The sequence below is a fragment of the Lithobates pipiens genome, unplaced genomic scaffold (genome assembly GCF_037356315.1).
Source record: "Lithobates pipiens isolate NorthernLeopardFrog02 unplaced genomic scaffold, aLitPip1_a1.2 Scaffold_55, whole genome shotgun sequence".
Lineage (NCBI taxonomy): Eukaryota > Metazoa > Chordata > Amphibia > Anura > Ranidae > Lithobates > Lithobates pipiens.
In genome coordinates, this window is record NW_027507877.1 from 4,150,448 (window position 1) to 4,178,387 (window position 27,940).

Below are 27,940 nucleotides of genomic sequence, written 5' to 3' on the forward strand. Positions count from 1 at the left end.
ATACACAGAGCTGAAGAAAGTATTTAATAAGTTAGACTTCTCTTTGTCCCCAGTCACCCACTCCAGATTATTTTGTAAAGGGCCTACATGCTCAGACTTGACCTTTTTACTATTAATATATTTGAAAAAAAAATTGGGGTTTGTCCTATTATCTTTTGCAATCTGCCGTTCGTTTTGAATTTCTGCATCCTTGATTTCCTTTTTACATATTCTCTTAAATTCTTTGTAACATTTAAATGACACCAGTGTTTCTTCATTTTTATATTTTTTAAAAGCTCTTCTCTTATAGTTTATCGATTTTTTAACTTTGGCCGTGAGCCACATAGGTTTTGTTTTTAGCCTTTTAAATTTATTGCAGTGAGGTCTCAAGCAGTCTTTTTGAAGAATTCCCATTTCTGTTCTGTGCCCGTTGGTGCCAATATTCTCTCCCAGTCTAAGTCCTGGAGAGTGGCCCTCATCCTTGGGAAAATTGCTCTCTTGAAGTTAAGCGTTTTTATCTTTCCCGTATGTATTTCTTGTTTAGCACTAACATCAAAAGAAATCATGTTATGGTCACTGCTACCCAGGTGTCCCTTTATTTGGTCCAACAGAGCTTCATTCCTAGTTGGGGCCTCAATAAACTGAACCATAAAATTGTTCTGTAATAGGTTTATAATTTTTTGCCCTTTAACTGTCCCAGCAGTGTCATTACTCCAGTCAATTTCTGGGTAGTTAAAATCCCCCAATTATTATCACTGTCCCAGCCCTTACAGCCATTCCCATCTGTGCAAGCAGCTGAGTCTCCACCTCCTCCTTAACATTGGGTGGTCTATAACAATGATTAACTTTGAACTACGCCCATCTAAATGCAGTTCCACCCATAATGCTTCAGGCTCATCACACTCTCCATCAACCAGGTCCTCTTTCTCACTCACTTTGAGATCACTTCTCACATAGAGACAGACCCCTCTACCTTTCCTTTTTACCCTGTCTCTCCGAAAGAGTGCATAGCCAGGATTATTAATAACCCAGTCATGTGAAGATTGAAGCCAAGTTTCAGCAATACCGATTACATCATAACTCTCTTCATGCACCAGAGCTTCCAACTCGCCTATTTTGCTTGGCAGACTTCTGGCATTCGTTTAATGCATTATTACATTTTGCTCTGGTGTTTTTCATATTACCTTTAGAAGTACAAATGGCACTATAGTTTCCAATGGCTGTTTGCAACATTGGAAATTTCTTGTTACCTGCCATATCCCTCCCCCCATCTATCTCCATTCCACCCTCCATTAATGTCTGACCGCTAACTGACCTGTCTGCCCGATGTAATTCTGGTTCACCCTCCCCCCTTAATTTTAGTTTAAATACTCCTCCAGCCTTCCCATAAACCTCTCCCCCAGCACAGCAGACCCCCTTCCATTCAAGCCATTAGTAAGTATTTAAAAAAAAAAAAAAAAAAAAAAGGAAAATGGTGCTGTTCAAATATAAGATAGGTGCACTGAACAGGCACCAGTGAGTGTATATGTGTTCTAACACCACTAAAAATGTGTAAGTGTATATAAATAGTAAAAACAGCACTCAGTATAAAGTGCAATGTGATGTATAAATATGTAGCAGCAAGAGAAATAAGTAACAACATAAAAAATGGTGATTCTGTACGAAAAAATAAATATCCAAAGTATTGCATTATTCAGCATTCTACTTTAACATTCCAGGTGTATGTCTTCTCTGTATTCGGAAAATAACTGGTCAGACTTCTCACACATGGAAGAGCACTTAATTTGGAGAATCGGATCCGAGACTGACCGGGATTGGACAAATCCATGGGAGAAGATAAAAGAGAAATTTCTTGGAGACTCGTACTCTCTGACAGATCTTTGGGCCTATACATTTGTGTTCTCTGTCATGAATACAGTAAGTACATGCCAGGTCCTGTCCAAGTTTTGGAACCCAGGAGAACCTTTAGCTTGGGGTGACTTGTCTTTAGCTTCTTGATTAATATAGGTAGCCCAGTCTTTGTCGCTCTCTGTTCATAGATATTAAACTCTTTATGTTATTGCTGTTTTTCTACATCAGGCTTTCTCAACCTTGTCAACACAGAGTAACCACAAGTGTAAGGACCATTCTTCCCACTGACCATCACACTAATGTATCATGAATTGTAGATTTCTAACTTTTAGTAGGGGTTCCTCAAAACTGGAGAACTATTTCAAGGGTTCCTCTGTGTTGAAAAGGTTAAAAAAGGCTGCATTAGTGTGATGGTCTGTGGGAAGTAGAGTTGCCGCCTTTTCTTCAAGTCAAACCCAAACACTTTAGTGGCACGCGGCATTTTTTTTCATTTTTTGTATAAACGATACATACCGTATATACTCGAGTATAGGCCGACCCGAATATAAGCCGAGGCCCCCAATTTACCCCCCAAAAAACTGGAAAAATTATTGACTCGTGTATAAGCCGAGGGTGAGACATGGCTGTCCATCCCTGTGTGTCCGTCCATCCCTGTGTGTGTGTCCGTCCATCCCTGTGTGTGTGTCCGTCCATCCATCCATCCCTGTGTGTGTGTCCGTCCATCCATCCCTGTGTGTGTATCCATCCATCCATGTGTGTGTCCATCCATCCATCCATCCATCCCTGTGTGTCCATCCATCCATCCATCCCTGTGTGTGTGTGTGTGTCCATCCATCCATCCATCCCTGTGTGTGTGTGTCCGTGCAGCCTTGTGTGTGTGTCCAGCCTACCTGTGTCCCGAGCCTGTGTCCCGAGCCTGTGTCCCGAGCCTCCGTCCCGAGCCGCCGTCCCGAGCCGCCGTCCCGAGCCGCCGTCCCGAGCCGCCGTCCCGAGCCGCCGTCCCGAGCCTCCTCCGTCCTTCCAGGATCGCCGCTCTTCTCGGCGGCCATTCTAAAATTCAAAAGCCGCGCCTTCGCCTGTGATAGGCGGAACACTGAATTTCCCAGCAGCCTGTGTTCCGCCTATCACGGACATCCTTTCATCCTCGTCGGTAGTACGAGGATGAGCGGATGTCCGTGATATGCGGAACACTGACTGCTGGGAAATTCAGTGTTCCGCCTATCACAGGCGAAGGCGGAGGCGGAGGCGCGGCTTTTGAATTTTAGAATGTCCGCTGTCTGTCTGCTCGATACGCTGATCGAGCAGTCAGACAGCGGTGACTCGAGTATAAGCCGAGGGGGCACTTTCAGCCTCAAAAAAGAGGCTGAAAATCTCGGCTTATACTCGAGTATATACGGTATATATTTTGCTATTAAATAACATTTCTAATTGTAAAAAGTTAATAACAAGAGTCCCCCCTAACACCAGAGTCCACAGAGTTCCCATTTTATATCTGAATCCACAAAATTCCCCTTTTACATCTGAACTCACAGAGTTCCCTTTCACCGTAAGGGGGACCCTGCAGACTCTGATGTAAGGGAGAACTCTGGGAACCCTGATTTCAGGGGGAACACTGAGAACTCTGATGTATGGAGAGGACTCTGGGATTGGAGTGTGGGAAGACACAGGGGGGTAGGGGTGGGGGGAAGAGGTGCAGATCGAGCCCTCTCTCTTCTTCCATCTGTGTGTGTGTTTGGGTGGAGGAACTGTGAGTGCTGGCTTTGGGCAGTGTGAAGGAGTGTAACAGACACTGTGTTACGTACCTGGGATATGAGCCTGACGTGCAGAGGAAGGCCTCTCGTACAACTCCGGCTCGTGGACCACTGGTATTGATACAGCAGCCACAGGAGCACGGTGGGGTATGAGTGCCTGTAAACAGTTCAATAGTCCCTGTAGTAGTGGTGATCAGCAGGCAGGTAGTGGATGAACTCACACGAGCAGGACCAGATGCTGGTTTGCAGGGCTGGGAGCTGAAGCAGGCTGGATGAACGAGATGCAGGGTCAGACAGGCCGGGTAGGTAATAATCAGGCAGATCAGGCATAGACGGTAGGCAGAAGAGTGGTCAGGTCACGAGCCAAGTAGTACCGGAAGATCAGCAGACAGAATCAGCAGGCAGGATCAGAGTCAAAGGGAAGCCGGGATCAGAACAGGCAGCAGGCAATCACAGCAAACGACAAGCTGGATCAGATTCAGAGGTCACACAGGAAACAGGATACAACACAGAGGCTGCAGACCAAACAGCAATGAACCTCTGTAGGAGCCCTGTTTAAACAGCCCGCCTGACTTCAGTATTAGTGACTAGTGATGGACGAACTTCTGACGGGACGTTTCGCGAACGCGGCCGATAGTTTGTGAACCCGAACGTTCGCGGCGGGCCCCATTGACTTCAATGGGAGGCGAACTTCGCAAACCTACAGGTCAAATTTGCAGCCACAAAATAATTACTAGCTGTGCAAACATAGTCCCACCACATGGCCAATGACATAACACATGTATGAGGTGAATTTGGGATCGATAACTACAAGCATTCTTTTTTTATATGGGAAATTGTTCTGACAATTCAAGACTGTGGATCGCAGGAAGGGAATGGAGGAGAGGGAAGGTCAGGGACCAGGGTAGGCAAAGAAGAGGGTGCAGGAGATGATCACCAGCAGCGTGACATACAGCAATGACACCCGCACTGTGATAGAGTCATCTGACAGCAGCACCGTGATACAGAGCACTGACATCAGCAGCGTGACATAAAGCACTGACATCAGCACCGTGATAGAGAGCACTGACATCAGCAGCGTGACATACAGCAATGACACCTGCACCATGATATAAAGCAGTGACAGCAGCACCGTGATAGAGAGCACTGACATCAGCAGCGTGACATAAAGCACTCACACCAGCACCGTTATATACAGCACTGACAGCAGCACCGTGATAGAGAGCACTGACATCAGCAGCGTGACATAAAGCACTCACACCAGCACCGTGATATACAGCACTGACAGCAGCAGCGTGACATTAAGCACTCACACCAGCACCATGATATACAGCACTGACAGCAGCACCGTGATATACAGCACTGACATCAGAAGCATGACATTAAGCACTGACAACAGCACCGTGATAGAGAGCACTGACATCAGCAGCGTGACATACAGCAATGACACCTGCACCATGATATAAAGCAGTGACAGCAGCACCGTGATAGAGAGCACTGACATCAGCAGCGTGACATAAAGCACTCACACCAGCACCGTTATATACAGCACTGACAGCAGCACCGTGATAGAGAGCACTGACATCAGCAGCGTGACATAAAGCACTCACACCAGCACCGTGATATACAGCACTGTCAGCAGCACCTTGATAGAGAGCACTGACATCAGCAGCGTGACATAAAGCACTCACACCAGCACCGTGATATACAGCACTGACAGCAGCACCGTGATAGAGAGCACTGACATCAGCAGCGTGACATACAGCACTGACATCAGCACGGTGATATACAGCACTGACACCTGCACCTTAAGCAGCCCAAGGAGGAAGTCAGCATAGCACAGGGATGGTGGGAGCCCCTCATAATGAGCATAGCACAGGGATGGTGGGAGCCCCTCATAATAAGCAGCCTCAGGAGGATGTCAGCATAGCACAGGGATGGTGGGAGCCCCTCATAATAAGCAGCCCCAGGAGTAAGTCAGCACAGTACAGGGATGGTGGGAGCCCCTCAGAATGAGCATAGCACAGGGATGGTGGAAGCACCTCAAAATATGCACAGCAGAGGTACAGCCCCAGGAGGAAGTCAGCACAGCACAGGGATGGTGGGAGCCCCTCATAATTTGCACAACAGAGGTACAGCCCCAGGAGGATGTCAGCACAGCACAGGGATGGTGGGAGCCCCTCATAATAAGCAGCCCCAGTAGAAATATGACACCGCTCAACCTCCTCAAAGAGGAGGGTACGGGCTTATAGTACGGTGTGCTTTTTTTGGACAAGGAAGTAAGCCAAATGAAGAAAGAAGGTCTCTGTGCTCGATTAAAAAAATTGTTTCTAGACATGTACATGGTCTACTGGTCACATGTGTTGAATTCCTCCGAGATCCATGCCTCATTCATTTTTAGAAATGTGAGGTAGTTAACACTGTCGTGAGCTAGGCGATTACGCTTATAGGTCACGATCCCCCCTGCTGCGCGGAACGTCCTTTCGGACAGGACACTGGATGAGGGGCAAGCCAACAGTTCGATTGCAAATTGGGCAAGCTCTGGCCATAGGTCAAGCCTGCCCACCCAGTAGTCCAGGGGTTCATCAGGAGCTGAAAGAATGACCTCATATCCGAAGTCACCAACACATCTTCAAACCGGCCTCTTCTTGCAGGCGCTGTTGGATTGGTACCTGCAACTCCTTCTCTGCTGCATTCTGACAGCCCTCTGCGCTGCGACGGCGGTAACATTTCCGCCAGTTTGTGTTTGTACCGGGGGTCTAAGTACGTTGCCACCCAGTAATGGTCCTTGACCCTTATGCTTTTTATACAGGGGTCCCTATTAAAACACTGGAGCATGAAGGCCCCCATTTGCACTAAAGTGGAAGCGGTGTGGTGGCCTGGCTCCTGCTCATCATCCAGGATAATGTCGTCCTCTTCATTCTCCTCTCCACATCCACGCACAACAGGGATCCCAGAAAGGTTTAAAGCATGCTCTTCTTGCTCCTCCTCATCTGCCCCGGCACCATCCTCCTCTGACTCCTCTTCAGACTCCTGTTGTTGACTTGTCTCAGAGTAGCCCCCCCTGGGAATTCATCCAGCATTGCGACTTTCTCATCTTCCCGCTCCTGCTCCTCCACAGCTTGATCAATGACACAACGCAATGCACGCTCCATAAAGAAGGCATAGGGTACCTTGTCACTGATGGCGCCATAGCTGCGACTGACCAGTTTGGTGATCTCCTCAAATGGGCGCAGAAGTCTGCATGCGTCGCGCATGAGCAACCACTGGCGCGGTGAAAAAACCCCAGCTCCCCAGAACCGGTTCTGCCGCAGAGTTCATACAGGTAGACGTTAACAGCACGTTTCTGCTGGAGCAGCCTATCAAGCATATAGAAGGTTGAGTTCCATCGCGTCGGGCAATCGCAAATAAGACGTCTGACCGGCAGATGGTGTCGCCGCTGAATGTCAGCAAGACGAGCCATGGCCGTGTAAGATCTTCTGAAATGGGCCGAGATTTTCCTTGCCTGCCGCAAGATGTCCTGGACCCCAGGGTATTTGACAAGGAATCTCTGCACGACCAAGTTTAAGACGTGTGCCATGCATGGTACGTGCGGGATTTTGCCCTGTTTCAGTGCACTAAGCAGATTGGCACCGTTGTCACACACCACTTTACCAACTGTCAAATTGAGCAGTGTTAGCCACTGATCTGCCTGTGAACGCAAAGCTGAAAGGAGTGCCGGGCCAGTGTGGCTCTTGGCTTCCAGGCACAACAGACGCAGCACGGCATGGCAACGTCTCACCTGGCATGTCGAATAGGTTCTGGGAGCTTGGGCGGCGCAGCGGAAGAGAGGCTAGCAACGGAAAAGGAGGAGGCAGCTGAGGAGGAGAGGGAGGAGGATGGAGTAGGGGGAGGAGGAGGAGAAGAAGAGTAAGTCCTGCATGCAATCCGTGGTGGTAAAACCAAATCTACACGGGTGCCACGGGTTACATGCTTGACGGCCGTCAGAAGGTTCACCCAGTGGGCAGTAAAAGTGATATACCTTCCCTGCCCGTGTTTGCTAGACCACGTGTCTGTGGTCAGATGTATCTTGGCACCGACACTGTGTGCCAGAGATACATTCACTTGCCGCTGAACATGGCCAAATAGCTCTGGGATGCCCTTCTCGGAGAAATACTTCCTTCCTGGGACCTTCCATTGTGGTGTTCCAATGGCCACAAATTTGCGAAAGGCCTCCGAATCCACCAGTTTATATGGCAGTAGTTAGCGGGCTATCAGTTCTGACAAGCCAGCCGTCAACCGTTGGGCAAGAGGGTTATCCGGCGTCATCATTTTTTTACGCTCGAACATTAGGCCCACGGAAGCCTGCCTTTTTGCAGAAAAACGTGAGCTTGGCGTGATGGAAGGTGGAGTGGAGGACAATTGTGAGGAGAGAGGAGAAGGAGAAGTAGAAGATGAGGCTGGACGGTGAGAGCCTGCAGTGTGGCTTTGTGTGTTCCGTTGTTCCCACTCGGCTCGGTGATGGCTGCTTATGTGCCTTCTTAAGGCGGTCGTCCCTAGGTGAGTGTTGGGCTTACTGCGACTAATGCGTTGACTGCAAAGATCGCAGATGGCAACGCTATTGTCAGCAGCGGACACGTTAAAAAAAGCCCACACTGCGGAGCCATGTGCCGGTGTCCTGGGAGCGCCAGATGTGACCGTACATGGTCGATGACTCGCTCCTGATACATTTGCAGTCTGCTTTGTCCCTCCTGTGCAATGTAAGTTATTCCTGCTTCTCCTCCCTATCTGCTGGTCCATATCTCCCTCTGAACTCCCCTCCTCTTCCTCTCTTGTGGGCACCCACGTGACATCACTAGACACGTCATCATCAACGTCACCTTCCCCACCCCTATAAGTAGAGATCTCGGAGTAGGCAGCAACACCGGGGATCAACCTCCTCCTTGGGCTGATCTGGGTACTGTCGTCAGACTACTGAGTAGCGGTTGTTGCTACCTCCTCTTCCTGATCCAATGCCAAGAGTGGCTGCGCATCAGAAATGTCTTGATATGGATCGGAAAATAATTCCTGTGACTCAAGCGGAAAGTATGTGGTGGTGGTGGTGTTGTTGGTGGTAGTGTCTTTGGGGGTGCACATAGCAGAGGGTGCAGATCGAGAGGATGAGGAGGGTGCAGAAGAGTAAGGCTGAGCGAGCCACTCAACCAAGTCTGGTGCGTCCTTTAAAGTACTTGAACGCACCTTCTGCAACTTCCCACTTTGGCTCAAGCCTGTTGCTTCTGCCCTACCCCTACCACCCCTGCGGAAGGGCCTGCCTCTTCCTCTGCCTGTCATTTTTTAAATGACCCTGTGACAAAACTCTCAGTCCCTATACCGATGAAGGACTGCTGCAGTATAGGGCAGCGGTCAGTCAGCAGTAGTGCACCTCAACCCTATGTATTGTGGACCTATACCAGTCCTTATAGAGTAGCAGACTGTACCTCACTCAACCCTATGTACTGTAGCACCCTATACCTTACCAGTCCTTATAAGAACTTTTGTGGACCAAGTAGGTTGTGTGTGAGTGATTAGCAGTAGTGATGGACGAACTTCCGACGGGACGTTTCGCGAACGCGAAACGCGAACGGGGCCAACTGTTCGCGAAACCGAACGTTCACGGCGGGCCCCATTGACTTCAATGGGAGGGGAATGTTTCAAACCTTCAGGTCGAATTTGCAGCCACGGGATAATTATTAGCTGGGCAAACGTAGTCCCACCACATGGCCAATGACATAACACATGTATGAGGTGAATTTGGGATCAATAACCACAAGCATTCTCTTTTTATATGGGAAATTGTTCTGACAATTCAGGACTGTGGAGTGCATGAAGGCAATGGAGGAGAGGGAAGGTCAGGGACCAGGGTAGGCAGAGAAGAGGGTGCAGGAGATGATCACCAGCAGCGTCACATGCAGCAATGACACCTGCACCGTGATAGAGGCATCTGACAGCAGCACCGTGACATACAGCACTGGTATCAGAAGCGTGACATACAGCACTGACATCAGAAGCGTGACATACAGCACTGACATCAGAAGCGTGACATACAGCACTGACATCAGAAGCGTGACATACAGCACTGACATCAGCACCGTGACATACAGCACTGACATCAGCACCGTGACATACAGCACTGACAGCAGCACCGTGACAGAGAGCACTGACATCAGAAGCGTGACATTAAGCACTCACACCAGCACCGTGATATACAGCACTGACAGCAGCACCGTAAGCTGCCCCAGGAGGAAGTCAGCACAGGGATGGTGTGATCCCCTCATAAGAACCCCCAGGTGAAGATCAGCACAGCACAGGGATGGTGTGATCCCCTCATAATAAGAACCCCCAGGAGGAAGTCAGCACAGGACAGGATAGGTGTGATCCCCTCATAATAAGCAGGCCCAGGAGTAAATCAGCACAGCACAGGGATGGTGTGATCCCCTCATAATAAGAACCCCCAGGAGGAAGTCAGCACAGCACAGGGATGGTGCGATCCCCTCATAATAAGAACCCCCAGGAGGAAGTCAGCACAGGGATGGTGTGATCCCCTCATAATAAGAACCCCCAGGAGTAAGTCAGCACAGGACAGGGATGGTGTGATCCCCTCATAATAAGCAGGCCCAGGAGTAAATCAGCACAGGACAGGGAGTGCGTCTGGTGCGTCCTTTAAAGTAATTGAACGCACCTTCTGCAACTTCCCACTTTGGCTCAAGGCTGTTGCTCCTGCCCTACCCCTACCACCCCTGCAGAAGGGCCTGCCTCTTCCTCTGCCTGTCATTTTTTAAATGACCCTGTGACAAAACTCTTAGTCCCTATACCGATGAAGGACTGCTGCAGTATAGGGCAGCGGTCAGCAGTGGTGCACCTCAACCCTATCTATTGTGGACCGATACCGGTCCTTACAGAACAGCAGACTGTGCCTCACTCAACCCTATGTACTGTAGCACCCTAGACCAAGTTACCAGTCCTTATAGGAACTTATGTGGACCAAGCAGGTTGTGTGTTAGTGATTAGCAGACTGTATTTCAGTCCCTATACCAATGAAGAACTGCTGCAGTATAGGGCAGCAGTCAGCAGTGGTGCACCTCAACCCTATCTATTGTGGACCGATAGCGGTCCTTACAGAACAGCAGACTGTACCGCACTCAACCCTATGTACTGTAGCACCCTACACAGACCAAGTTACCAGTCCTGATAAAGAGCTTTGTGGAACAAGTGAGTTGTGAATGATTAGCAGACTGCAGCAGAAGGGCAGCAGTCAAGTATAATATTCTTTCTATATTTGGAGGAAAGAATATTATACGTGTACAAGCCTATTACCGTACCACTGATACCAGTCCTGAAAAGAACCTTTGTGGAACTAATAGTAACAGCAAGTCTTTAAACTGACCCTCACTGCCTGACAACACTGCTTCCTTCCTGTCCCTATACAGAGTGGCAAAAAAGAGTAGACTGGAACGATTAGTGGTTACTGGAATAACTCTTTTGTGGACCTGATAGTAACAGCTAATAATGATGATGATGATGATGATGACGACTAATCTGGCTGTCCCTGTAGCACACACCGTCCTTTCCCTTTCTCTAAACTGACAAAAGACACTCAGGCTGCTGCAAGAATCAGTAGCACAGCAAACCTATATACACCTAACACCTATACCAGTCCTGAAAAGAACTTTTGTGTACCAAATAGCTAGCGTTTTATCTCTCCCTGCTCCAAACAGCAACCTTTCCCTATAGTGACAGAAGAAAGAATGTAAAATGGCCGCCGGATCGGGTGTATTTATAGGTTAGGGGGAATGTCCAAGTGTCCATGTGCTGTCATGTCTCAATTGGCTGTCCTGTACCCCATGATGGATGTGTCATCACAGGTCAAATTTCTTTTACACATTAAACACGTAAGTCCGCCGGGGCGAGCGACGGGAAAAGGCGAGCGAACGAGCGGACCGCGAACAACCGAAATTCGCCGCGAAACGACCGCCGGGCGAACCGTTTGGCCATCACTAATTAGCAGACTGTACCTCAGTCCCTATACCAATGAAGGACTGCTGCAGTATAGGGCAGCGGTCAGCAGTAGTGCACCTCAACCCTATGTATTGTGGACCTATACCAGTCCTTATAGAGTAGCAGACTGTACCTGACTCAACCCTATGTACTGTAGCACCCTAGACAGACCAAGTTACCAGTCCTTATTTATAAGGAGCTTTGTGGAACAAGTGGGTTGTGAATGATTAGCAGACTGCAGCAGAAGGGCAGAAGTCAAGTATAATATTCTTTCTATATTTGGAAGAAAGAATATTATACGTGTACAAGCCTATTACCGTACCACTGATACCAGTCCTGAAAAGAACCTTTGTGGAACTAATAGTAACAGCTACTGATTAAACTGACCCTCACTGCCTGACACACTGCTTCCTGCTTGTCCCTATATAAACTGACAAAACAGAGGCTACTGGAACAAAAACTGGAATAGCACTTTTGTGGACCTGATAGTAACTGCTAATGATGATGACTAAACTGACTCTCCCTGTAGCACACACCGTCCTGTCCCTTTCTCTAAACTGACAAAAGACACTCAGGCTGCTGCAACAATCAGTAGCACAGCAAACCTATATACACCTAACACCTATACCAGTCCTGAAAAGAACTTTTGTGTACCAAATAGCTAGCGATTTGGGTCACTGGAATCTCTCCCTGCTCCACACAGCAACCTCTCCCTATAGTGACAGAAGAAAGAATGTAAAATGGCCACCGGATCGGGTGTATTTATAGGTTAGGGGGAATGTCCAAGTGTCCATGTGCTGTAATGTCTCAATTGGCTGTCCTGTACCCCATGATGGATGTGTCATTATAGGTCAAAGTTCTTTTACACATTAAACACGAAAGTCCACCGGGCGAACGGCGCCAATAGTCCGCTGAACGGGCGGATGGCGAACAGCCGAAATTCGCCGCGAAACGACCGCTGGGCGAACCGTTCGGCCATCACTATTAGTGATAGGTGTGTGTCTTAAAGTGCTAGTAGCCATGCGTGCACGATCTTACATGGAAAGCCCGTCTTCCCTGACACACTGTCTAACTACATAGTCCAGTCTAACTAATGTGTCCGGGTTCCAGGCAGTCTGAAACCAGGACGCATGATTCCAAACCCGAACTGAATCCTGCACAGGTGGCAACCCTAGTGGGAAGAATGCTCCTTACACTTGTGGTCATTGGGAAGAATTACCACCTTACAAATAAACAAAAATATCAATGGTGTCAGTGGGAACTAAGCTGAGGGGCAGACATTTCTCATTGCTTATGGAACCCCCAGCAACCTTTGGAGAAGGGTTCTTTGGAACTCTGGTTGATAAATCACTGGACTAGTGGCAAACACCAGCAAGTGTTTTTTTTTTCCAGCAGCTGGTGAAGCAGTCTCTGCTGGGGTAGAGAAACGTCTTTAAAAGGGGATATCCAGCTGCTCCAGCAAGGACCTGTATTGGGTCTCATCCCAGGAGGTCATAGCTGCCTGTACAGGAGCCCAGATTGCTTCCAGCCCTGGTTGGGCCTCATAGATGCAGTGGCGAGGCGTTACATAGAGATCTACCAAGATGGCGTGTCTGGGCAGCGATACTGGCATTGTTCCCAGGTTGACAGTTTGCATCAATAAAAATAATAATAATAATAATAAACTTTTTCTTTATATACCACCTTTAAAGGTGGCATCTCAAAGCAATTTCCAAGGAAAACACAAGAAATGCACAGGATAATATAAGGGAAAAAGGGCATTGGCGTCCTCAGAACTTTTTGCAAGGGGGGGGCATCATTTTAGGGTCACCCATGCACCGCCCCTTTTCAACAATGTTATTCACATTATCATGGTCAGAAACTGCAGATGTAGTACAGTTAATAGGATAAGTAATAGATAATGACCAGCAGGCCCTCTTACCAGACCCCGCAAAACTACAGCAGTGTTTCCCAGGCTGCAGTCTCTCAATCTCTCTCTTGATTGAGCTGTAGCCTCCTCCCTGTGGAAAATGGGGCCGCCAATCTTTGGAACTACATGTCCCATGATGCTCTCCTCTCCTAGTCTCCTTTGATAGCCCCTCAGTTATGGCCAATAGGGAGGAAACAGAGCGGGGGAAACCTCTGATAGCCGGCAGCTCACCTTTCTCCTGTCACAGCGCCGCCAAGTTCTCTGCTGGACTGAGCAGGGAAAAGAGCCCGAAGTCACACTACACTGATGAGGGGTCTGGATAGCACCTTGATGGTGTCACCCCACTGGTGGGTGGCCCCCGGGTTCGGGCTGCCCACACTCCAATAGCGACACAACTGTGCTAAATTTAAGATCCAATCCATGATTCCAGGGGGGGGGGCACTTGACCCCTCTTGCCCCTACCTGCGGACGCCCATGAAAAAGGGACACTTACGTGAAATTTGTCTAAGATAATTTTTTTTAGATATTATTTGAATGAGTTTAGAGAAGACGACTCTCTGATGTTCTTAGGAAGTGAATTGAAGAGTTTTGGAGCATAGCAGGAGAAGGCTGTGTCCCCCCCATTGAGTGTAGGTGAGTAGGGGGGTCACACAGCAAACCAGAATTTGAGGAGCGGAGGTTACAAGGGGGGAAGTAAGTTGAAAAAAGTTAGAGCGATAATGGGATGCCAAGCCATGAAGAGCCTTGTAGGTGAGCAAAAGGGATCTTAACCACTTCAGCCCCGGTAGATTTGGCTGCTCGATGACCGGGCCATTTTTTGCGTTTCAGCACTGTGACGTGGCTCCCAAACAAAATTAATGTTCTTTTTTCTCCCACAAATAGAGATTTCTTTTGGTGGTATTTGATCATCTCAGAGTTTTTTTTTATATAAACAAAAAAAGAGTGACAATTTTGAAAAAAAAGCAATATATTTTTATATTTTACTTTTTGCTGTAATAAATAGCCCCAAAAATATATATAAAAAAATATTTTTTTGCTAAGTTTAGGCCGATACATATTCTTCTACATATTTTTGGTAAAAAAAAAAAAAAAAAGCCAATAAGTGTATATTGATTGGTTTGCGCAAAAGTTATCGTATCTACAAAATGGAGGATAGTTTTATGGCATTTTTATTATTTTGTTTTTTATTAGAAATGGCAGTTACCTGCGATTTTTATGGCGGACATATCGGACACTTTTGAAACTATTTTGGGATCATTGACATTTATACAGCGATCAGTGCTATAAAAATTACTGTGTAAATGACACTGGCAGTGAAGGGTTTAACCAGTAGGGGGCGGGGAAGGGGTTAAGTGTGTCCTAGGGAGTGATTCTAACTGTGGGGGGGCTGGGCTTCAACTCACATGGCAGCGATCACCGATCCCGATGACAAGGAGCAGTGATCTCTGTCATGTCACTAGGCAGTACAGGGAAATGCCTTGTTTACAAAAGCATCCCCCCCCCCCCGGTTCTGCAGCTCCGTGACAAGATTGCGAGACACCGGCAGACATCGTGTCCGTGGGTCCCGCGGGCACCTTGCGCACGGCAGGCCCACACTGCGGGCCTTTTAAAGCAACATACGGGTACGTTGCTTTGTCTAGTCAAGCCATTCTGCCGACGTATAAATGCGTGAAGCGGTCGGCAAGTGGTTAAAGTCTATGCGAAAACTTGCCGAAAAGCCAGTGCGAGGACTCCAGGATAGGGGTAGTATGATCACTTGTACCAGACCTAGTCAGGACTCTGGCTTCAGAATTTTGAACATATTGAAGTTGATTTATAGTGGATATAGGTACCCCAGCAAGTGGAGCATTGCAGTAGTCAAGTCGGGAGAACACAAATGTATGGATCAGTTTTTCACCTACAGTGTATGATAGCATAGAGCACAGGCGAGCAATGCTTCTCAAGGGTTTCTCAATAGGTTCTGGGCCCAGGCAGGGGAGGGGGGGGGGTACTGCCATGGATACGCAGTAATGTTTGTCTGTCAGCTTACCTCTCCATGTGTTCAGCTTAAGAGGCAAGCCACTCTCACCTGACTGCTTAAGTAATCTCTCTTCGAAGCATGGCTCCACCCCAGCCCCTATCAGGGAACTCTATATTAACCTGTGCACTGCAAGCCAACTCTGCTGATCAATATTGTGTTTTTGGCTTCCATGTGCTACTTGCTCTGTGTGCTACATCTAATTCCAGTTACCGATCTTGGCTTGTTCTTGACTATCCTTACCTGCTTGTTTCCCCAACCTTTGGCTATCTCCTGACTATCCTTACCTGCTTGTTTCCCCAACCTTTGGCTATCTCCTGACTATCCTTACCTGCTTGTTTCCCCAACCTTTGGCTATCTCCTGACTATCCTTACCTGCTTGTTTCCCCAACCTTTGGCTATCTCCTGACTATCCTTACCTGCTTGTTTCCCCAACCTTTGGCCATCTCCTGACTATCCTTACCTGCTTGTTTCCCCAACCTTTGGCTATCTCCTGACTATTCTTCTAGTCTAGTCTGCTGTTTCCTCTCTACCTCCCTGTAGTCTACCATGAGTGTGAGCTGGGAGGCCCTAGGGGTCGCGACTTGGAGCCAGACTGCAGTTAAATCCATCCCCACCACTAGGGGCCTCTGGTGAACACCCGCTGGCTCTTAGATTCCGTGACCTGGGAAATCTCATGCTCTAGCTCCCAGTGTCATCCGTGTTGGTACTAAAGAGTACTTGCTCTCCTGTATCATCTAGAGCTCCACCAGACATAGGGTCCACTACCTTGAGGTACACTCCAGACCCCAACGTAGTGCATCTGTCACCTGGAATCAGGTGACCTGACACCCTCCTTGTCAGGAACCTTTTCTCTGCCACCAGTTCTGCCCCTAGCAGACTGGGTACCGGTCCCTACTCTATCCACTCAGAAAATGCATGCTAAGGCTGGGAGTCAGGGCCTGAATAGGCTCTGCCTGACCCAATATGGCTGCTAGAGTCACATGGGGTGACAGAATCCATGTCACATACCTGGTAGAACAGCCTGACATGAGGAGGAAGGCCTCTGTTACACCTCTGACTCTGGGCCCCTGATAGAGTAGATGGGAGGCACAGGAGTAAAGATTGGCACAAGTCCCTATTGATATTGCTAGCAGCAGGGTTGGATGGACTATCTGGATCGAGCAGGGGAAGACTATCGGTGGACCACAGTTGAGCAGGGGTGCTGAATTCACACCAGCGAGTAGGTGGCAGGAGCAGGCTGGCAATGGCGACAGCAGACAGGCACAGGCTGGTAGCAGACAGGCGTCGAGCAGACACCAGTGGAATATAGGCAGAGGCTTGCAGTAGTCAGTTCAGCAGTGATTGGGACAGAGTCAGACGAACTAGTTCATACACAGGAAGATGGATCAGGTGCAGATACATAAGCAGGAGCGAGGTCATGATACAGGCCAATCAGTAACATATCAGTCGAGCAGCAGCAAAGGGCACAGGTAGAAGCGTGGTCAGAAGCAGGCTAGGGTCAGTGTAGGTGGAGTTCAGGAGTAGTGAGGACAAACCGGGTGGTTAACAGTAGTCAGATGCAGAGTAACAGGTTGCAGGTATTCAGGGGAACATGTAGACAAGACAGCACTGAAGCATAGCACAGGCCCAGTTTAAATAGGTCATTTGTCACCAATTAGAAAAACAGATGCGCATGTGTGAGCCATAGATGTGCACGAGCACACGCACATTTCCTAAGTGCATACAAAGGACCATGAATTAGCTTACGCCTGTGCACAGTATACCGTGCAGAAGATTCATCCTGTCTGCTGGTATACCCTTCCTAACAATCCAATTGGATAGCTTCCTCAGTGACCCAGGAAACCAAAATGGAACCATGTACCTCTTGACTTCATCTTCAAAGTTAATGCTATTGCATATGAGCGCCACCTACAGTGGAGAAAGTAGATTGCAACTGTCTACACACTAATAACACTGAACCTTGGGTTACCCCACTAATAACACTGAACCTTGGGGTGAACCACCACAACTGAACCTTGGGGTACACCACTAATCACACTGAACCTTGGGGTACACCACTAATCACACTGAACCTTGGGGTCTTCCACTAATAACTCTGAACCTTGAGGTACACCACTAATCACACTGAACATTGGGGTACACCACTAACCAAACTAAACCTTGGGTTACACCACTAATATCACTGAACCTTGGGGTACACCACTAATAATGCTAAACCTTGGGGTACACCACTAATAACACTGAAACTTGAGGTACACCACTAATAATCCTGAACTTTGGGGTGCACCACTAATCAGACTGAACCTTGGAGTACACCACTAATAACACTGAACACTGGGGTACACCACTAATATTGCAAAATATTGGGGTACACCACTAATATTGCTAAACATTGGGGTGCATTACTAAAAACGCTGAACCTTGGGGTACACCACTAATCACACTGAACCTTGGGGTATACTTCTAATAACACTGAACCTTGGGGTACACCACTAATAACACTGAACCTTGGAGTATACCACTAATAACACTGAACATTGGGGTAAACCGCTAATAACACTGAACCTTGGTGTACACCACTAATAACACAGAACCCTGGGGTACACCACTAATAACACTGAACTATGGGGTACACCACTAATAACACTGAACCTTGGGGTACACCACTAATAACACTGAACCTTGGGGTACACCACTAATATTGCTAAACATTGGGGTACACCACTAATAACACTGAACTATGGGGTACACCACTAATAACACTGAACCTTGGGGTACACCACTAATAACACTGAACCTTGGGGTACACCACTAATATTGCTAAACATTGGGGTACACCACTAATAACACTGAACTATGGGGTACACCACTAATAACACTGAACCTTGGGGTACACCACTAATAACACTGAACCTTGGGGTACACCACTAATATTGCTAAACATTGGGGTACACCACTAATAACACTGAATTTTGGGTACCCCACTAATAACATTGAACCTTGGGGTACACCACTAATATTGCTAAACATTGGGGTACACCACTAATAACACTGAATTTTGGGTACCCCTCTAATAATACTGAACCTTGGGGTACACCACTAATAACACTGAACCTTGAGGTACACCACTAATAACACTGAACCTTGGGGTACACCACTAATATTGCTAAACATTGGGGTACACCACTAATAATACTGAACCTTGGGGTACCCCAATAATAACACTGAACCTTGGGGTACACCAATAATATTTCTAAACATTGGGATACACCACTAATAACACTGAACCTTGGGGTACCCCAATAATAACACTGAACCTTGGGGTAGATGCACTATTAACATTCACCTCTTTCTTCTCCAGATTAATGAAGAAAAGCTGTCCAGTCACAAGAAGATGTGTGAGACCGGTGAAGTCCCGTATCCCATCTACTCTGCTGTGAGACAGGATAAAATATATGAAAACGATTCAGGTAGATTTACTAAAACAGATTTCTTAGTAATTACTCGCCATATGGGATGTATGATTCTGATATGATGAGGGGAAATACAACAATTATGCCTTGGGTTGGCCTTTATCCCTCAGCTTCTGTATACTTCTTTCATATACTTCTTCCATGCACTTCTTTGCCTACTTGGTAAGATGATGCCATCCAGCTTGAGCCCTGCCAATCAAACTAGTGGAGAAAAAAAGCTGTATTACTTTTAAAGTGGAACTTTACTTACCTCTACTCCAGCCATGAGGTGTTCAGGAGCCTCCACACCAAGTGCTGACATCTTTAGTTGATCTTCTTCCAGGTTGTGTTCCTTTGGCCATTTTAACTGGCTTACCCAGGATGAAATCACTCCCACGGATGTGCATAGGGTCTGTATGACTGGGAGGCAGTAAGGAGCCACCTATCAAATGAACACTGTGATTAACTGTCACCAGTGGAGGCTGGTGGTCAATTTTTTTTTTTGGGGGGGGGGGCAGCAAACAGTACTGGGCCCCTCACTCGCATGATCAGACCTCCCCGCGATCAATCACAGCAAAAATGTAGCAATCTACTTGCACTACACACCCCGGGGCTCAATAGGCGGCGATCCATGGCCACCCCCCACACAATCCATGGCCTCCTTTCCTTATACAGGAGAGGTGCAGGGAGGAGGACAAAGTGGCAGTGCACTGAATCAATCTGGGGTAGGGCTCTAAGAGAGACTGCTGCTGCCGGGCCAATGCTTCTCCTCCCCTCCTAAGACTTCTGACGAATCGGGTCTCAGGAGCCCCTTCCTGATTGACTTGCAGTAGAAGCAGGAAGACATTAGCGAATATTAATTTGCTAATGTCACATATGTGGGTGGGGTGGGGCCCATCCTTTTTTAAGCCAATTAGAGCCTCTGGTTCTAATCACATGCTTCAAAAAACAAAACAAAAAAAACTCACATTGAAATCCATGTGTCCGGCACCCCCCATGTAGATTAGGGGGCCGGGCGCATGGATTAGGGGGGCATTGCCCCTGCATCCCTACTGGATGGTCTGCCACTGGCTGTCACAGTGGTCACATGATTGGGAGCCAGTACCTCCAACTCCTGATCATTAGAACGGACCAAGAGCTGTCTTTGACAGCGTGTGGGTTAGGTGCAGCATTGTGCGGTGGGCAGAGAACACACAGAGGTTGATTTACTAAGGCAAATCCACTGTGCAGTGCAAGTGCACTTGGAAGTGCAGTCGCTGTAGATCTGAGGGGAAGATCTGAAATGAGGGGAAGCTCTGCTGATTTTATCATCCAATCAGGTGCATGTCAAATTGCAGTTTTTTATTTCCCTTGCATATCCCCCTCAGGTTTACAGTGACTGCACTTCCAAGTGCACTTGTAGTGCAGAGTGGATTTGCCTTTGGTGAATAACCCCCATAGAGTCCAATTTGATTAAAAGCATTATATTGTAGCAAATAGTGATGGACGAACTTCCAACGGGACGTTTCGCGAATGCAATCTGCGAACGTGCCCAAATGTTCGGCGGACCCCATTCACTTTAATGGCAGGCCTTGAAAACCTCCAGGTCATATTTTCAACCACAAAATACTTACTAGCTGTGCACACATAGTCCCACAACATGGACACTGACATAACAAAAGTATGAAGTGAATCTGGGATCGACAAGCATTCTTTTTTTTATCTGTGAAATTTGGACAATTCAGGAGCGCATGAAGGCCAAGGAGAGGAGAGGCAAGGTCAGGCCAGGCTATGAAGATGATCAGTGCCACAGTCAGGGTAGCGCAGCACTGTGCCAGTGTCCCAGTGTGTCAATCTGTGCTTGAGCGCCTGGCCCCTGACCCCTCCCTCTGCCTGGCCATTACCCCCACCTATGCAGGGCTCCACTTCTGTGGTCCAGAGGTGCCAGTCCAGTGCTGATCCTCGGCCATGGTGCTGGCACTGCCTGCTGATTGGCTTCTGCACTGCTATCTCCCTCACTGACACCAGCACTGAAGTAGAACACTGACACCAGCACCGAGATAGAGAGCACTGACACCAGCAAGGAGATAGAGAGCACTGACACCAGCACCGAGATAGAGAGCACTGACACCAGCACCGAGATAGAGAGCACTGACACCAGCACCGAGATAGAGAGCACTGACACCAGCACCGAGATAGAGAGCACTGACGCCACACCATCACCGCGATAGAGAGCACTTCTGCAATTTGCCACTTTGGCTCAAGCCTGTTGCTCCTGCCCTACCCCTACCACCCCTGCGGAAGGGCCTGCCTCTTCCTCTGCCTGTCAGTTTTTAAATGACCCTGTGACAAAAGTCTCTAGAGAAGTACAGTATGTATGTGGAAGAAGGTATATAACACCCCGCTTCAATCTGTCGTTTTTGGGGGCCACTGGTCTATCACACCAGTTTATTGCGTTTGTCACTCTTTGTAGTATCGCTGCAGAAATGCTCAGCAGTCACAATGCTGCACAGTGGAAATGCACTATACTATGCTTTCTATATGTGCAAGTATTTTATACGTGTATTACACCCCTATATACTGCACACCAAATAGTACACCTATACCAGTCCTTAAAAGGACCTTTGTGGACCTAATAGTAGCTAGCTAGTAGCTAGTGAATTGCAGACTGTCCCTGCTCCAAACACCAAACTGTCCCTCCCTACACTGAGAAACGACAGCTACAGAATCGGTCAGCAGCACTGCATGCAGTGCACTATAATATGCTTTCTATATTTGAAAGAAAGTATATTATAAGTGTATTACAACCCTATATACTGTACACCTATACCAGTCCTTAAAAGGACTTTTGTGGACCTAATAGTAACAGACTGACTGTCCCTGCTCCACACAGCATCCTTTCCCTACAATGACAAAATACAGAGTGTAAAATGGCCGCCAGATCAGGTCTATTTAAAAGGTAGTTGGTATGTCCATGTGCTGAAATGTCTCAATTGGCTGTCTTGTACCCCATGATGGATGTTTCATGGGTCCAAGTTAATCACAATGTAAAATAATATGTCCGCTGCGAACAGTGGCAGAAGTCCACCTGTTTGGCGAATCTCGAACGAGCAAAGTTCACCGCGAACCGCAAGGCAATCCCTAGTAGCAAAGTTCAGAAAATACGAACTGGCCAAGTGGGAAGGTCCACCCAACCGGAAACCACTTTTAACTGCAACACTGATGGTACAGTGGTGTGAAGACTGGAAGGCGCTGCCACAAGAGGTAGAATATGGCGTGGCCTGGCCAGTCCACACCCAAAGGGGAGGCTTTCTGGAGAGGCAGACATAGTCCCTGCACTGTCCCTACTCCTCCAGAATCTTTCCCTATGTCTACTACAGTCCCTGTCAGACGGGGAACCTGTCCCTACGCTAGCAAATTGCATAAAGCATGCCAAGCCCGGGAACCGGAGTCTTGACTTATTCAAGATGGCCACCAAAGTGACATTAGGCTTACATATGTTTACACTGACACATATGTGTGGCTTGTAGGCGTTAAAGCCCATACTCTTGCCATCGCATATATGCATTACCTGGGTGGCAGAAGGTTAAGTAAAGGTCCACTTTAACATTACATTTTGGAATGAATGGAATTTTCAGAATGAAAAAAAAAAACACATTCCCTGTTAAAAATGTGTTAATTGAAGAGAAATTTTCCATCCTAAACCATGAAATGTTCTCATAAAAAATGAGCATCAATTTGACCTGCACCAACAACCAAAAAAATCAGACGAATATTCCGAAATTAAAAGTTTTCAAACTTCTTTTAGTACATGGCCAACTTTACAGTTTTTATTTAATTTTTGTCCTTGATGAAGATTGGAAGATCTTTGTTTGTTATGAACAGGAAATAGAAGTGACTCTTCGGTGTGTAGAGGACACATGTTGGGTAGGTGAAGTGTCGTGCGGCAGCAGGAAGCACACACAGTCTCAGGTTGCAGAAAATTATGTATTGCAAAACTTGGAAACAATACAACAGACCTGGCGGGTACACTTACAATAATTTTGTGAGCAATTCAGCAATGTATAAGGCCAAACTGAAGACAGCATCTATCGAGGAGGGTGAAATGCAGTCGGTCCAACCCCAAATATCAGACGTAGACCATATGCTTTTTCAACTCCTCCAGAACCTCTCCCTAATGCTAATGTTATCCCTGACAAATAGGGGATCTGTCCCTGCACTATCCATTTGCATGAAAGTGTGTCAAAACCCAGAGGGCAGAGATATAGAAAGACTCTGCTGACTAAAGTTGGCCACCAGGGTCACCTAGAACCAGCGTAACCAACTGGACCGCTGCTCCAGGGGACTGAGGAAACCATAGAGAAACCAAGTTTCCCTTGCCTTCCTTCTCCAGCTGCATCACAGTTCTAGATGAGTGTCACCTGCAGTGGAGAATGTAGACTGGTGACATCTACATTCTCCACTGCAGGTGGCACTCATGTGCTTACATAGATCTCAGGATGGACAATAACTGGAGGAAAATCTTCTCATTTCAGAAGCTTGGTTCGAGTTCACTCCACACAAGTCCGGATTTCCTTCTCATCAATGCTATGTAAAGACTGAGCATCTGGGATGTAGGTTTAAAGAAGGACGTTTATTGAAGGAGATGCCTGAACACAACTTGATGTATCTTCAAGGTGAGCCGAATCAGAAATGGTCCTTAACTAACGAGCCATAACATTTTATTGGTGAAGGAAATCAGATGTGTTTCATTGCTACAAGGTATTTTACATACACAAAATTCATTTTTTTTTTCCAAAAAAAAAGTTTTATTTTACACATCTCATACATATTAAACATTACAAACATCTCATAGTCAAACTGTGGGTGAAAACAGTCCTTTCGTGGGTCAGATAACACCATCAATACGTTTGAATTGCCTATATGGAAATCTATAACATTTAAACTTGAGGTTGAAACTCAGGTTAGCAGTATATGGGTCTTTAACTTATAAAATTTATGACAAATGTAGAACCCTCTACCTAAAGGTAGGTGCTAAAAGTCGTATTTTTCTAGCTCAGGGCTTAGGTGCAGGTAAATTTAGCCAGGCTTGTGTATTTTATTTCAGGCCTGGTTGTTTTGATCTGGGAATGGGAGTGTCTAGTGTAGTGGGGGGTGTGGCCACCTGTACTCTGGCTCAGAGATCCACTCCTGCTTACAGAAGAATTGTTCTGGTAGGGAGGCTGGACCTGAGACCTGAGTGGCAGGCAGCTCATGTGAGGAGCCCTGACCAATTATCTTTTGGTGTTGGCAGGGGGCAGGCTTTTCATATAAGCTGGGGTCACATGCTTCCAAGGGGGAGTTGGAGCAGAAAGACAGCATGGAGTGCTGAGGTGCTGTACCGGGCGTCCCCATGCCGAGATGTACCATGCTCGGAGGAGGAATGGAGGAGCCGCTAGGAAGGAGTCCTAGAGAAAGATCTTCATCTCCATGAGAAAGTGTCAAGTTTCTGTGTCCGGGGAATACAGGACTTGAATGCTGGAGAAGATCAAGTAGAAGAAGTAGCAGTGAAGTGGTATAAGTAGACTGGCGTTCTGTGACCGGGAAACACAGGACTTTCAACCAAAGGAGAAGGCCAGTGTAACGTGAAGAAACAGAAGCAGGAGCGAGTAGTGTAGCATGCTGTGTGAGGCTGCTAAGTTCTTGGAGCCATGGAAGATAGGCGGTATAGGCCTTTGGCTCTCTGATATACTTAATGTGATTGTAGCCGTATTAGTGCAATTGTGACAGAGAAAATTGAGTACTGTCCGTGATACTTTTTTTATTTGCACTAACATACAATTTTTCCGGACAAGCTTTGACTTTGCCCTGCTTGGACCTTGAAGAAGGGGACATACCCTGAAAGCTTGTCTTGAAAAATTGTATGTTACTGCAAATAAAAAAAGTATCATGGATAGTACTCAATTTTCGCTCTCTGATATGTAACAGGAAAACCACATCAGTCTAGAGGGGAATTATTCAGAGTGATTCTTCTTGTTTAACTGGAAGCAGTGCATAGTAAATCTTCAGTCAGATATGCCAAGTAACAGAAGTAGCAATAGTCTGCAAGGAGGATTCTACAGAGAAAATCCATTTACTAGGCCAAGGCCATGGATGAGACCGGTCAAAGTGAAATCTCTACGGGCATCTCATACTTCCTTTGTTTCTTCCAAGTTATAATCCTGACAATAAAGAGAAAACAAAATCATTGGTTGTTTAATGTCTTTATATGGTGAATGGGAGGTCGACAGTAGGGTGATCGGCGGATTGCTATAACCAACTCAGCAGCCCTTACAAGGGTACCGCTACACAACGTATCTCAAAAATGGTTATTGAGAGCTTATAAGCTTAGAGAACATCTTGAGTATAGGAAAGTAAGGCCGCGTACACACGGGCGGACTGTTCGCCCAACTTTGTCCGCTGAACAGGGTTTGTGCGGACAGTCCGCTCGTGTGTGGGGCTTCGGCGGACAGTTTCAGCGGACAGTTGGACGAACAAGGTTTTTCGGAAATTCCGAAAAACTGTCCGCTGAAGCCTTGTTTGAGCGAACAGTCCGCCCGTGTGTAGGCTTGTTCGACAAACTAAGTTCCGCGCATGCTCAGAAAGGATTTACACGTCGGAAAGTTGCATTGAAGTGTATTGGACGTCGAATTTTTCGATCCGTCGTACGTGTCGAAACGTCATCGCGCACGGTTTCAGCAAACTGTTCGTTCGCCGTGTGTGGGCATGTCCGTCCATGCTAAGTTTGAGCGGACTGTCCGCCGAAACTGTTGGACGGACAAAGTTGGGCGAACAGTCCGCGCGTGTGTACGCGGCCTAAGAAGATCGGAGAAGAGGGAATGAGAGGTGAGTATTGGGGTCTGCAGCATGGGTCTGTGAGTGACCATTGTTCATTATGTGATTTTATAAATCTGTTGTGGGAAAGTGAAGCCAACAGGCCCATGTTGAATTAAATTTGTCTGGTGTTTCTTTAGCTATGTGTATCAGCTCCTCCATTTCAGTCAATTTATTAATGCATGTGAACCGTTCCTTTCTAGAAGGCACCCGTGTCAAATTCCAATGTTCTGGTATGCATGACTTAGTTGCATTTACCATGTGCATTGCTAGAGATGTATGATGATTCTTAAAAGGGTGGTGAGGTGTAATGCAGCAGGTACTGTTCTGGTGAGTACTCATGTTTGTCTGTGGTAACCTGAAGGGTGGTTGAATGTACCGCAGTCCAAAAGGGTGGATGAAGTGGCCATTCCCACCAGATATGCAAAAGCGTGCCTACCTTCTGCTGACAGCTCCAACGTCCTTTCGGACACAACACTGGACCAGGGGCAAGCCAACAGTTCCATTGCAAATTGGGCAAGCTCTGGCCAGAGGTCAAGCCTGCCCACCCAATAATCCAGGGGTTCATCACTCCTCAGAGCGTCCACATCCGTCGTTAACCCAATGTAGTCAGACACCTGTCGGTCGTTCCTTGATGCTGGATCCAGATGAAACCTGTCCATGGGTCGGCTGAAAGAATGATCTCATATCAGAAGTCACCAACACATCTTCAAACCGGACTCTTCTTGCAGGCGCTGTTGGATTGGTACCCACAACTCCTTCTTTGGGAGTGGGAATTGCTCCTCTGCCAGCGCACGCAAAAGCAGAATGCAGAATTTCTTGAAGCAAGGCCTGGAAGTGCTCCATTCTGACAGCCCTCTGTGACGGCGGTAACATTTCTGCCATTTTGTGTTTGTACCGGGGTCTAAGTACTTTGCCACCCAGTACTGGTCCTTGACCTTTATGCTTTTCATACGGGGGTCCCTGTTAAAACACTGGAGCATAAAGGCCCCCATTTGCACTAAACTGGAAACGGTGTGGTGGCTTGGCTCCTGCTCATCATCCAGGATAATGTCGTCCTCCTCGTTCTCCTCTCCCCATCCACAAACAACAGGGATCCCAGAAAGGTTTAAAGCATGCTCTTCTTGCTCCTCCTCATCCGCCCCGGCACCATCCTCCTCTGACTCCTCTTCAGACTCCTGTTGTTGACTTGTCTCAGATAGAGTAGCCCCCCCTGGGAATTCATCCAGCATACGACTTCCTCATCTTCCTGCTCCTGCTCCTCCATGGCTTGATCAATGACACGCCGCAATGCACGCTCCATAAAGAAGGCATAAGGTACAATGCCACTGATGGCGCCATGGCTGCGACTGACCAGTTTGGTGATCTCATTAAATGGCCGCAGAAGTCTGCATGCATCGCGCCTGAGCAGCCACTGGCGTGGTGAAAAAAAACCCAGCTCCCCAGAACCTGTTCTGCCGCAGAGTTACACAAATAGTCGTTAACTGCACATTTCTGCTGGAGCAGCCTATCAAGCATATAGAAGGTTGAGTTCCATTGCGTCGGGTAATCGCAAATAAGACATCTGACCGGCAGATTGTGTCACCGCTGAATGTCAGCAAGGCGAGCCATGGCCGTGTAAGATCTTCTGAAATGGGCAGAGATTTTCCTTGCCTGCCGCAAGATGTCCTGGACCCCAGGGTATTTGACAAGGAATCACTGCACGACCAAGTTTAAGACATGTGCCATGCATGGCACGTGCGTGATTTTGCCCTGTTTCAATGCGCTAAGCAGATTGGCACCGTTGTCACACACCACTTTACCAACTGTCAAATTGAGCGGTGTTAGCCACTGATCTGCCTGTGAACGCAAATCTGAAAGGAGTGCCGGGCCAGTGTGGCTCTTGGCTTCCAAGCACAACAGACGCAGCACAGCATGGCAACATCTCACCTGGCATGTCGAATAGGTTCTGGGATCTTGGGCGGCGCAGCGGAAGAGATGCTAGCAGCAGAAAAGGAGGAGTCAGCCGAGGAGGAGAGGGAGGATGGAGTAGGAGGAGAAGAAGAGCCAAGCCTGCATGCAATCCGTGGCGGTAAAACCAAATCTACACAGGTGCCACGGGTTACATGCTTGACGGCCGTCAGAAGATTCACCC

At 47.5% G+C, this 27,940-nt stretch overlaps 1 protein-coding gene across 2 annotated transcripts in view; it reads left to right on the forward strand.

Moving 5' to 3' along the window:
- LOC143957723 (cytosolic phospholipase A2 gamma-like) overlaps positions 1 to 27,940 on the forward strand; it is a 204,947-nt gene that overhangs the window by 79,576 nt on the left and 97,431 nt on the right. For both annotated transcript variants that reach the window (XM_077467424.1, XM_077467423.1), the window contains 3 exons: positions 1,698 to 1,896; positions 18,885 to 18,993; positions 23,490 to 23,630. In XM_077467424.1, coding sequence (XP_077323550.1) covers positions 1,698 to 1,896; positions 18,885 to 18,993; positions 23,490 to 23,630 — 449 coding nt within the window. The remainder of the gene's footprint in view (positions 1 to 1,697; positions 1,897 to 18,884; positions 18,994 to 23,489; positions 23,631 to 27,940) is intronic.